Genomic DNA, 11,803 nt, shown 5'->3' with positions numbered 1-11,803 from the left:
GGGGCAGCGCTGCGGGCAGGGGCGCAGGGGGCGCTCTTCAGGAGCTATTTGTCTTAAGGACGTTAAAAAAAAAATACTTCCTCCTCCCCCACCCCTTTTGTCCCTCATTAGGTAGCTTTCTCTCTCTCTCCTCCCGAAACGTATAGAAAGTGCCCCCCCGACCCGCCGCGCCGCACCCCGCCTCGAGGCCGGGGGAAGGCATGTGGGCAGAGAGCCTGGGCGGCGAGGGGGCGAAGCGTGAGAAATAGCTCCCAGCTCTGCGCGCTCCCCTCCCCCAGCACACACTCGGGAAGTTTAAAGAGCCGGTTCGACCCGCTTTCGAGCTCGCTCCCAGTTGGCCAGTAGTGTGGATAGGGTTGGCCCGGCCATCCTCGCCTCCACACCCACCGCGACCCCGGCCCCCTGCTTGGCGCCCTTCCCCCTCTGCACAGGGGGCTTCCGGAAGTACGCGGGAAGACCGCGGCTCGGTCCCCTCCCCCATCACCACACCCAGCCCCCAAATCCTCCGGCTCCCGGTCCGAGCCGGGATGAAACCCGCCAGAGAAAAGCGAGCCGCGGGCAAATTGTTCGCGGCAACTTCTGCCTTCTCCGCGGAGCACCTCTCCCCGCCCTTCGCCAACCCCTCCCCGCCCTGCGCGCCATCAGGCACTGCACGTCTACAGTCCACAGCTGCGTTATGAGGGGGAGGCACAAAAAGGATCTTGTTTTCAAAAGTCTCACTCAGGTTTGGGGGAGGAACTAGAGAAAAGAGGAAGCAAGGCCTGTCTTCGCCGGGAATTCGGGTTTTAACCGGCTGGAGGGGCGACAGGTCGGTACACAGTGCTCTCAACTCTGGAACCCTAGCCACTGACGCTGGAGCGGCAGCCCTCGCGCCCGCGCTCTCCTGGTCCCCCAAGGGACCACAGGGGAGTCGGCCAGCGTTTCCGCCCCAGACCTAGGGTCTCCTCCGCTGAGCCGCCAACTCGCATAAAACAGTTTGAAAGCGAGGGAGCCAGAAATAAAAAGGAGCGTTCGAGTAACCCACCCTGGCCTTCCCCCTCCTCGGAGGTGGGCTTTCGCCGAGCCTCCCAGTTCCCAGCCGTGTAAGTTTCCTCCGGCCCTACTCGCGCCGTTGCCCAATCAATAACGGCGACGAGAAGGCAAACTCCCATCCCGAAGCTGCGTGTTCTCTAAGCCCACATCAATCTGGACCCAGCCAATACCCACCACAGGCACCAGCTCCGGGCAGCTCGCGTCCTGACAAAGTTTCCCGTGCCCATTTATTAGCCAGGCGCCGAATGGCTGCCGAGGAGCTCACCCCAGAGAAAAACCGGCCGGGGGTGCGGACTGGGGGGACGCCAGGACTCGAAGGATGGCATCTTAGAGAGGCCGGAAGGAGCAGGGGTGAGGGGGGACCGGGACGTTGCCTTTGGGTAACTTGCAACAGCGATCGCTCGAGGTGGGGAGGCGCGGGGATTATCTGTGCCTTTGCACGTTAGAAAATCCCTCCCCCTTCCTTCCAATTTATCTTCCCTTCGGAAGGAAAGGAAGAAACATCAGCATCTGGCCTGAAGGTGGGGTGGAAAGAGGGAGGGAGAAAGAGGAGAAGAGGAAGGGAGGCAGAGAAAGGGAGGGAGGGAGAGAAAGGGCGCGTTCACGAACACTACAAAGTTACAAATATGGCTCCCCCGTCTCTCGCCTCATCACTGCAAAGAAATGAAGACGCACTTTAAACTCGAGCCATTCCCAACTCCACTGCAGCCCCCTCCCCATGCGCTCTCCCCGGGGGCCTCGGCCCACATTTATCAGAAACTAAACCGGACTCGCAAAGCCCAAAACTTATTGTGTGTGCGCGAAAGAGAGAAAGGGAGGGGGAAGGCGCGGGAGGGGGGCGGAAGGGGAGATTCATTTATAAAACATAAACCCCCTTTTTTGTTGTTGAATCCGGGAGGCAGCCCCCTTCCTCCTCCTCTCTCGTTAATCTTTCCCCCAGACAGAGTCATGGGAGCAGCGAGCTCAGAGGGTGATTTTGCCTCATTCTCTCCGACCCAAACGCGTGCGCCCGCTGGCCCCCGATGGGTGCACACTCGCACGCACACTCTCGCACCCACACTCGCACACGCGGGAGCACACGCACAGGTAGTCACACACACCAAGGGCAGCGGCGGCGGCAGCAGCCGGAACATGCTCGGATGGCATTTCAACCCCCCAACCTTGCAATTCATTTGCAGTCCGACCCCCAAATCCACACCTCCCGGGCGCCCCCCCCTCAAAAAAGTGCCTCCCCGCAACGTACATACACATACACACAAAGTAAGAGAATGGACCGACAGAGATATTTTTGGCAAATGCTCACATCAGAGGGCGTCCTGTTCCGCAGCTCTAAATGAATCCGTTTGTCCATATCCATCTCTCGCGCTCTCTTTCTGCAGAGGCTCCCGCGCCGGCGGAATTCAATCAATAAACCCCGAACCCACGGCCGCGCGTTTTAGGACTTTGAAGGCTCAACCAGCTCCGCTCGGTCCTCGAGCCCCCAGCACCCGCGGCGCACACAAACCTGATCACCGTGGAGGCGGGATCTGCGGCCTTGTGGATGAGCGACAGCAACTTAAGCCAATCGTCGCCGAGGGTCTCCGGGCAACAGCCAGTGGCAGTGGCAGCGGGGGGGGAAGGGACCAATGGGCGGGCTGCGCAGTCGGCCAGGGAGGCTCAGCCATTTGGTTGTGGTGCCGGAGACGGACCCCTTTAGATTTCGGGGCGGCTGAGGAGCGCGGTGGCTGCTCCGTGGCTGAGCGAGGGGGGTGGGCGGAATGGCGGGGGAAGGGAAGGTGACTGCCTGGAGGGCCGAGCTGCCCGGCCTCGCCAACCTGCCGCCGCCTCAGCGTTTGGCCGGGGGCGGGGCCGCAGGTGCGTTATACGAGGGGGAGGGGCGCGGCCGGAGGGATCGGGTCGGGGTCCTAGCCCAGCCCAGGGCTTTTCTGGGCCGCCCTAGGCCTGCAAGCGACGCCCACTCGGGTTGCGGAAAGACGCGGGCAGCGAGAGGTCTGGGGGCGGCGGGCTGCTGGGCGAGCGGGCGGATGAAAGGCCTGAAAAGAGGGGGAGGGGTCAAGGGTGCAGTGGGGGGAGGGGCTGGTCATTTTTCTGGGTCCCGCGGTCCGAACTGGTGGAGCGTGGCAACTGCCCCCCACCTCTTCCTCGGGCTCCCACTCCTGCCAGTGGCTCACAACCCGCGCGCCCTTTCGCCTCTGGTCTCTTCCTAGTCAAACCGCGGCCATCGCCGCCCCTCTAATAAGTAAATAAAAGCAAGATGCGTCCACCTTTGGTTGACTTACCTCGTGGCCTCGACCGTCTGCACCGAGGGGCATTTCAGTTTGCTGTCATATGAGGTCAGCTTGGCCGGAGTGATGACCTAGAGGCACCCAGAATCCTGTTTAGTCAATAAACGAATGAAGACTATAGATTAAGAATTGTTGCTGAATGTATTGAATATTAATTAAAAAGTAGGAAAGGAAGGTGCTAATTCCTGGTTTTCTGGACCAATTTATGGGCTTTATAGAGCTAGTGAAAGGAAACGGCGCAGTTTATTCTAATCGTCCACCTGAGTCATATGTTTCAATTTGGGTTGCCAAAGAGGCTCTGTTTAGAGCTCTTTCCCCAGGTTTTTCTGTTTGCTTGCTTTGTTTTTCGGATCACATTACTTGTAGAGACCTTAAAGCCATAATTCCCACTGGGTTACCAACTTCTATGGGCAGGCCTAGGACCTTGTCATGTACTAAGTTGGCTGCCCGTGGCTGTTAGTAAATCATGGGGATTGTTGTCAACAAGGACAGATACATCTTTATTCTTCCATACAACTGTTTTTCAATGCTTTTCTACACGTCTACACTTCCCCATACACTCTAAGGTAGTTTTTTCTTTTTGGATACATGTGTCTATTTTTCAGGGACGTGGGTTCAAGGAAGAGATAAACCAGTATGTATGCTGCAAATTTGAAATGTTATGTAACACTAATACAGTTTCATTCTTGGGCATATAAAGTTTAGGAGGAAATAAAAAGTGACAGAATGTAAATAAAACATACAAAAATGCTTACACTGTGGAAGAAACTAGGAACTTTTAATATTGTAACCTGATGGACTGCAAACATAAAATCCTGCAACTAATAAGCATTTTACTCTAAATTCTTTCAAATAAAATAAATGGAATTTGAAAAGTAATGTTTATTTTTGAGAAGCTGGGAAATGGAGAATAAAAATGGAAAGTCATTGTTTTATTTCAAATGGGTATAAATAGTATAGTTTGACTTGCTGACTGCTGACATATTGTCTTCCTGTTTTGTTAAATCTTATTGAAGTCAATTTGTGTAGTTGGAATTTCTTAAAATTGTATTGGTTTCATTATAAAAAAAATAGAGGGACCCCACATTCCTTCCCTTTGCTCGAGTCAGTTGTTATTTCTGGATATGATATTTCAAAACAGCTCTTCATCATAAGCACATTAAGTCAATATATGTAGAATCTGTGTAACATAGGAGTCCTGAAGTTTATGTTCTCTGATGGTAAATGCTCATCTTCAATTTAAATATTTAACCCCAATTAGGTCTACACCTCTAGCAATGTGATATAATGGGACAGTGCCCTTCTAGTGGCATAATCCCTTAAAAGCCAACCAATCAAATGCCGGGATGTTCCTCATCCAGCTCTGCTAAACAGAAGCAAATAGCTCACTTTATCATACAGAGACTGAAGAGGATGACTTAGAAGCCCAACCCCTCATTAAGGAGAGTGGACAGATACAAATTAAAACTAGGATTGAAAAAAATTATGGCTTGATCACTAAGTCAAAATATTAAATTTAACAGTTGTTTTTAGATGCACCTTACTTTTATACATTTTTATAACAACTTTTGGTGTTAGAAAATGGAAATAAGTTTTTGCCAGATGTCAATCATTACAGACGTTGCAATAACCAAAAAGTGTATATAACCAATTGACATAGTTAATGTCCCATCTTTCCAACATACTTTGAAAGAAGAGACTTCCTCTCAAATAGATTTATTTGTAGTTTATTTTTAAGGAAATTTTAATGTTTTTTTTTTAATTATCAAAGGAAATAGGAATATAACTAAGCTAAAGTTCAGCTTTTTGCCCCCACACTACTTGATCAAACCAAAAAAAAAAAAACTCATATACCTTATTTTACGGAGTTGTTTCTTATATTTCATTGCATGTTATAGTAGTAAATCAATATTCTGAATGGCTTTGCATATCAGAAGATACAGTAAGAAAAGAATCCCCCTATCAAGGAATTTTGGCTGAATTTGGATGTGAGTGGGAACAGAATGAGTTCCTAACTGCTGAGTGATTATACAATGGCGGTTAGGTTGCGAAAGATGGAGAGTCTGTAAACTTCTGGAACTGGATTTGATTCACACTGAGAAGAATAAAAGATAAAATTCAAAGGTTTGAGCCTTTAGGGAGAAAGATGGACTTCGAGTATGGAAAAATTATCTTTTTTGCCTTCCAGAATATTTTCCATCAAGAGCCATTCCAAACAAATAAGCAGCCTATCTTGTTCTCTAAGAGATATGAGCAACGTATGTCCTTAGCCTCTTGATACTTGTTGGAAAGTAGTTTTATAAATAACCTGGGTTGGTCATGCTGCCATTTTAGCTCATTTGTCCTTGTTTGGTTTTAAAAGATGGAGACCCTCTGGTTAGCATCCTTTTTATGAGTTAAACTAATATATTCATAGTTCAGCTTTTTGTTCTTCAGCTTGAATCACATATACTGGAACCTTGCCATAATACTTCTTCACCTACATCAATGTTTTGCTGTCGGACCCCAAAAGACAATGATATGGAAAGACTCCAGCTTAATTATGTTCTCTTTTGTCCTATATAAATAGGACATGTAGAAATGTAGATTCTTTTGAAATCCATGGTAACAAATGTGAGACTACTACAGCATTTTGATTTGAATAGCAAAGGAATGTTGATGCCTAGGCTCTAAAAAGTTAATTATTCATACCTGTTATTTGCTTAATAAAGCATTAGATGGTTTTAGTTTTTAATTATTGAATAGTTACCTTATCAGTGAGCTGGTCATAGAGAAAAAGCACCGTTAGGTGAAAATAGTCATGTGATTTAAAAAATTAATAGTAAAAATCTTAAAAGCAGCTTAAAGATAGTTTATTTTGAAAAGTAAAAAAAACAAACAAACACCTGCACACTTGTTTGGAAATTACTAGAAATTCTGTGAATCCATTTCTTAAATTTATCAAAGAAAATTTTGTGGTAGCAATAAGAGAAAAGTTTACCATTCACCAGGAAGAAAAACAGAGCCATAAGCTCTTGTTTTTAGTATTTAAATATGGCTATAAAGAAAAAATTCAATGCTTTAAAGGCAGATAACAGAATGAGGGGCCATAGAACAAGACTGACTAAAGGCAATCTAGGTTGGAAAAATAAAAATGCAATTAATTTAGATGCTACTAATTTGTTTTAGTGCATCTGGGGTTGAAGTTTACCTCTCTGAAGGAAAGGGTACTTAAGTCTATTAAGATATGAGATAGAGAACAGACTTTCTAAGAATTTTTATTATAGTTACTATTTGCAAATAGTAATTATAATTTTAAGCTATATATATGATAAAATTGTTCTCTCAAATAATCTACTTTGAAATAGTTCTTATTTGTACCTAGAAGTAATTCTGTATTTTTAAATATATATTCTACAGCTCTTCTTGAGTTAGAGATCAACAATGCATTCTGAGTAATTAGCAATTTTTAAATGTATTTCTAGTTGAAATAGTAGGTCCTCGGGACAGTATATCTATAACCTAAACTTTCTCTAGAAATTCTAAATTCTAGCAACTTGAATATAAAAATTATATATTCATTTGCACATGACCAAATGAGATAGCCACATTAGGTATTTGGAAACTTTTATCCAGTAGAGGAACATAAGCTTTACTGTGCCAGATTGGTTTTTTTGTCCCAAGAATTTACCTGAAATCATTTTATATACCTTATACAGATATTTATTTAAAGGCAACTCAAGTAAGTGTGGGGAAGCAGTACTACTACAGGATGAGGCAGAATAGTGGGCAAATAATAAGCTCATTGATTACAATGCGATGGCAGTTTTTATAAAAGCTAAAGAAACTATATTCATATGCCTAGGAAAAAAGTCTGGGAGAGTGTGCACCAGAAAAATGTTTTAAGTTTGTTTTTACAAAGGTTCTCTATGAGTGATGGGGTTAATAGTGTTTTTTGCTTTGTCTATTTTCTGTTGATAAATAATTTCTGCAATAAGTTATTTTTAGTGAAAATGTATAGGTATAGCAGGTTTGGGGGGGGGTGTTTGTGCTAGCTGGAATTTTTGATTGCAGGTAGCAGAAACTTTCCCTGACCAATGCAAGCAAAACACAATTTCTTATAATGCTATCACAGAACCAAAGAACAGTCCAGGAAAAGAGCAGGAAATGGAAAGGTGAGCAGCCTGGAGCAGTCAAGATGGTGCTCCAGGTATAGTCTGCAGAGGACCCCACAACCTGGAAGTCATCTCTAAGCTGTGGACTCTACTCCCCTCCATTGCTACAAAAGATCTCTCAGGAGCCTCTGTTTTGCATCACGCCCTCAAGGTTCAAAGCCCTCGGCAGGAACATGTGCAGATATCCCAGCTGTCGGGAAATGATTGCCTCTTTTAGCTTCTATGGTGGGATATGTGACACTGCCTCCCATTTATTTTAGGATTCTGCATCCTCCCCTGCCCCCAGCCAAAAAAAAAAAAAAGAAAAAAAAAAATTCTGATGCTAAGTCAACAAAAACAAAATCCATTAAAGTGTTCCGATTAAACAATACTGTGAAGGTTTTCTAATGATCCAAATTAACCTTTGTCTTAACTCCTGCTCCCAACTACTTACTAGGAAGAGACTTGCTATGGTCTGAATGTTTTTATTTGTACCCCACCCTCCCCACTCAAATCAATATGTTGAAATCCTAATCCCCAAGGTGATGGTATTAGGAGGTGGGGCCTCCTAACAGGAGGCAACTAGGTCACGAACCCTCATGATTGAGATTAGCACCCTTATTAAAGAGGCCCCACAGAACTCCCTAGCCATTTCACCATGTACGGATACAGTTAGAAGTCTGCAACCTGAAAGAGGGTCTTCACCCAACCATGCTAGCCACCTAACCTTGGACTTATAGCTTCCAGCCCTGTGAGAAATAGTTTTTAAATTTATAAACCACCCGATCTGTGGCATTTTGTCACAGCAAACCAAACAGACTAAGGACTGCATCACCTATTTAGGATCCACCAGAACAGCTAATATCTGAAGTTCATAATTTTCTTTCAAATGCTTCTTTTTCCAAATCCTAGGCTAGAAGAATCAATATATTATTGTTGATGTCAATGATAACAAGGCAGAGCTGATAGTAACTTTGAGACTTTGAGAAGAAAGATCCCCAATAGAGATATATTTGATTTTAAATTATAAGAAATTTAGCCCTGAGGAATACACTAAAGATAGAATAATCTACATATTATATTTCATGAATAAAAGCAGATATCTCTAGTTATCAAGTGATAGGACATCTTGAGTAGTGATGTATTACTGCTGATGGGTTTCTATCTGCCACTATGAGCACATCAGGCTCAAGTGCAGAACTAAGCTGAAAAGTTGGATATGTAGTAAAAATTTATTGGAAGTAGGCAAGTTGTCATAGGCAAAGTATGGGTTCATAAAAGGATGCAGTCATTTTAAGGACGATTTTGAAGAAAAAAATGCTGGTGGTGAAAAATGCAAAAACCACAAACACATCAAAGAGGCCCATATTCTTAGGAACAAAGAGGAAGGTTCGTAAATGATCTGCTTATAGAAAACATTAATTCTGAGATGTTGTCCTCTTTACTCTTAGGCCCCCGTCACTTCAGGTCACATAGCTTAGATTGCTTTTCAGCTAGAAACAGCAAATAATACCCTTGCAAGGACTCTGAACAATGTTATAGAAATTCAACTGTTTCCTAGTTTTATTTTTATAACTATTAAAGCGTAGTTTAACTATTACAGGAATAGAAGTTCCTTATAAATGGCAATAACTTCTCTCCAGACATGCAGTGCTAAAGATTCTGTTCATTGATACACAAAACGTTCTTCATGACCAAGTGTTTTATTTGTTAGAATTTAACTTTATCTCAAATGATTTAATCCAAATCATGGCAGGCCGCTAATTGTTCAACAAAATATATTTCCTCTTCTCCCTGGACACAGAATCTGACTGTGCTTCCCAGCTGCCCTTGTAGTTAGATTGGGTCATAAGACAGTTCTAGACATTGGAGTGGAAGTAGAAGGATGTTTGCCACTTGGAGGCCTGAAAGTGACAGAATGACTTTGGAAACTATGTGTTTGTTGTTCATGAAGCTGGAAATGCCCTTGGCCTGGTATCTAGGGAGAGCTGGTCTACCAACTATTCACCTGCTCATCAAAAGATGAACTGTGACCAAGATAGAAACTTTTATGGTTCTGTGTCATTTCATGTTTGAGACTATTACTGCAGCCTATGCTAACACTTATAAAGTTTTTTTTCAGTCTTACTATTTCTATTCACTTATGATTTTGTAGCTCAATTGTAAATTTCAAAGATCTATTATTGTGTTTGTAATATGTCTTTGAATTACAGGTTCTCAGAAGTACCATAAAACAGAGATGAGTTAATATTAAGTAACAAGTACTTGATATAGAAAAGATAATTGTAAGAAAGTATAAGTGACAGGCAAATATATCTATTTTCCCCAAATTTAGTACTTGGCTCATAGTATGTATAAAATAAATGTCTGTTGTTTCATCAATAAATGAGCCTCCTTTCCAAGCTCCAGACTGATATTTCAGTTGCCCATGGGCCATTTCTGAACAGCTCTCCTACAGGTACATCCACAGAACATTTTCAAAACTAAAATAATCTTCCCTGAGAGCCTCTGCCTACTTTCCCTCTACCAAGATACCATTGTGCTCCTCACTCTCCTGTTTTTATCAGTGGTACCCTTGGAATTGGCCTCTGTTGACTTACATAGACAAAGAGTTGCCTCATCTTCTAAGTTTTATTTCCCAAATATCTTCCCTCCTTTAAGCCCACTTTCTCCACTGTATCAAAGGGTGCTCAAACAAGCTCCAGTTTCCTTCATGTTTAAATTGACTCCATGCGCCAGTAGTTCTCATACTTCTAGTTTTCTCACCAATAACATTTCCAAAAGAGTGTTTTAAGGACCAACATAGGATCGCCAACTTTTAATTTTGTAAGATAAAAACATTCTTTAAAAAATGTATTCTTATGCATGGGTAATATTCCTCTGTGTGTCTGTGTATCTCACATTTTCTTTATCTATCCATCAGTGGACACTTAGATTGTTTCCATGTCTTGGCTCTTGTAAATAATGCTTCAATGAACATGGCCATTTATTATTTACTTTTTTATAGACTATTTTTAAAAGTACTGTAGGGAGGACTCAACGTCAGAATATAAAAGACTTCTTTACATTAAATAGATTTAATTTTATGCAAACACTACAATATCTAAGATTTTCTGCTCAAATACTTGAAAACTTCTCTGGACCAGCACTGGCCCTGAGGTCCTGATATCCTCTCATGGCCAAAGGAATGCTCCAGTCATAGATCTCCTTCCTTCTCCTTCCAGAGCCTCTCTGGTTCCCAGTGGTCTACCCTTCCCTCCCCCAACCTGATATTTAAACTCCCAACAAGGAGACCCCACATTACGTTCCCACTGTTATTTCTAATTTCCAGATAAATTGGACCTTCTGCTATTCCCTTTTTTTCTATCTTTGACTATGTGATTCTCCCAGCTTATATACCCTTTCTTTTTTTCCACCTAGTCAAAATTTAAGACTGAATTTGACACCATTGCCTTCATGAAACCTTTTTTGATCTACCCAAACATCTTTCCTCTCCTTGACTTTTCATAACACTATAAAGGGTAGCAATAGGGCCATTTACTTCTGTGTACTGTTTGTTTACCCATCTCAAAAATAAATCCTTGAAGCTAAGAATAATGGTTAACATATTTTTGTTACCCCTGCATTATTCGAACATTAAATATTCAATATATATTTAATGACTAAATAAATGCTTTGAACCTAGTGGGCACCCTAATTTAAAAAGTCCCTTTGAAGCATTTAAATAACTTTAATGTCAAGTAAATAGCAATAGGATATTGGGGAAACAGGGATTGCCAAATAACTTCTTTATTCTTTCCAACATGAAGGAAACAAAGTCTTGTTTCTATGACCGTAACACAGAAGCTTTTCTACTATAAAAAATTTATTTTAGGCTCCTACCCAGGAATTTTCTTGTCTTTCAATTTAGGCTCCTACCCAGGGATTGAATTGTGTTGAAAAGGCAATTTGTTGGAGAGATGGGAATTATAGAGCTTCCTAACTCTTAATTTTGTGTCTAAACCAATTTTAGTGAAGGCACATAATATTTATTCCTTATAGTTTTACATTCATCAAAAAGCAAAAAGGAATGAGATGACAAAGCTCAAAAGACTCAAAATCATAAAACTTCTAGAAGAAAACATAGGGGGTAAACTCCTTGCCATTGGTCTTGGCAATAACTTTTTTGGATTTGACACCAAAAGCAAAGGCAATGAAAGCAAAAATAAACAAGTGGGGCTACATCAAACTAAAATCAGCACAGCAAAGAAAACCATCAACAAAATGAAAAGGCAGCCTATGGGATGGGAGAAAATATTTGCAAATCATGTTATCTGATGAGGGTTAATATCCAAAATATATTTAAAAATTCAT

General features: G+C 42.7%; 1 protein-coding gene and 1 long non-coding RNA gene across 3 annotated transcripts in view; one reads left to right on the top strand and one right to left on the bottom strand.

Annotated features, from left to right (window-relative positions):
• Positions 1 to 2,555, bottom strand: part of ANP32A (acidic nuclear phosphoprotein 32 family member A) — a 37,559-nt gene extending 35,004 nt beyond the window's left edge. The window contains exon 1 of one of the 2 annotated variants that reach the window (XM_006920217.2): positions 2,336 to 2,555. In XM_006920217.2, coding sequence (XP_006920279.1) covers positions 2,336 to 2,389 — 54 coding nt within the window. In that variant the 5' untranslated portion in view covers positions 2,390 to 2,555. The remainder of the gene's footprint in view (positions 1 to 2,335) is intronic. The other variant, XM_015596074.2, reaches the window with a different exon arrangement.
• Positions 2,556 to 2,681: 126 nt separating this feature from the next.
• LOC112469543 lies at positions 2,682 to 4,421 on the top strand. The gene is made up of 2 exons (XR_003042662.1): positions 2,682 to 2,886; positions 3,240 to 4,421. It is a non-coding gene; the product is annotated as an uncharacterized LOC112469543 (long non-coding RNA).
• The last annotated feature ends 7,382 nt before the right edge of the window (positions 4,422 to 11,803 follow it).

This window comes from Pteropus alecto, unplaced genomic scaffold (genome assembly GCF_000325575.1).
Source record: "Pteropus alecto unplaced genomic scaffold, ASM32557v1 scaffold86, whole genome shotgun sequence".
Taxonomy (NCBI): domain Eukaryota; kingdom Metazoa; phylum Chordata; class Mammalia; order Chiroptera; family Pteropodidae; genus Pteropus; species Pteropus alecto.
Note: the sequence above shows the minus strand (reverse complement) of the source record. Positions and strands in the feature narration are given on the sequence as shown.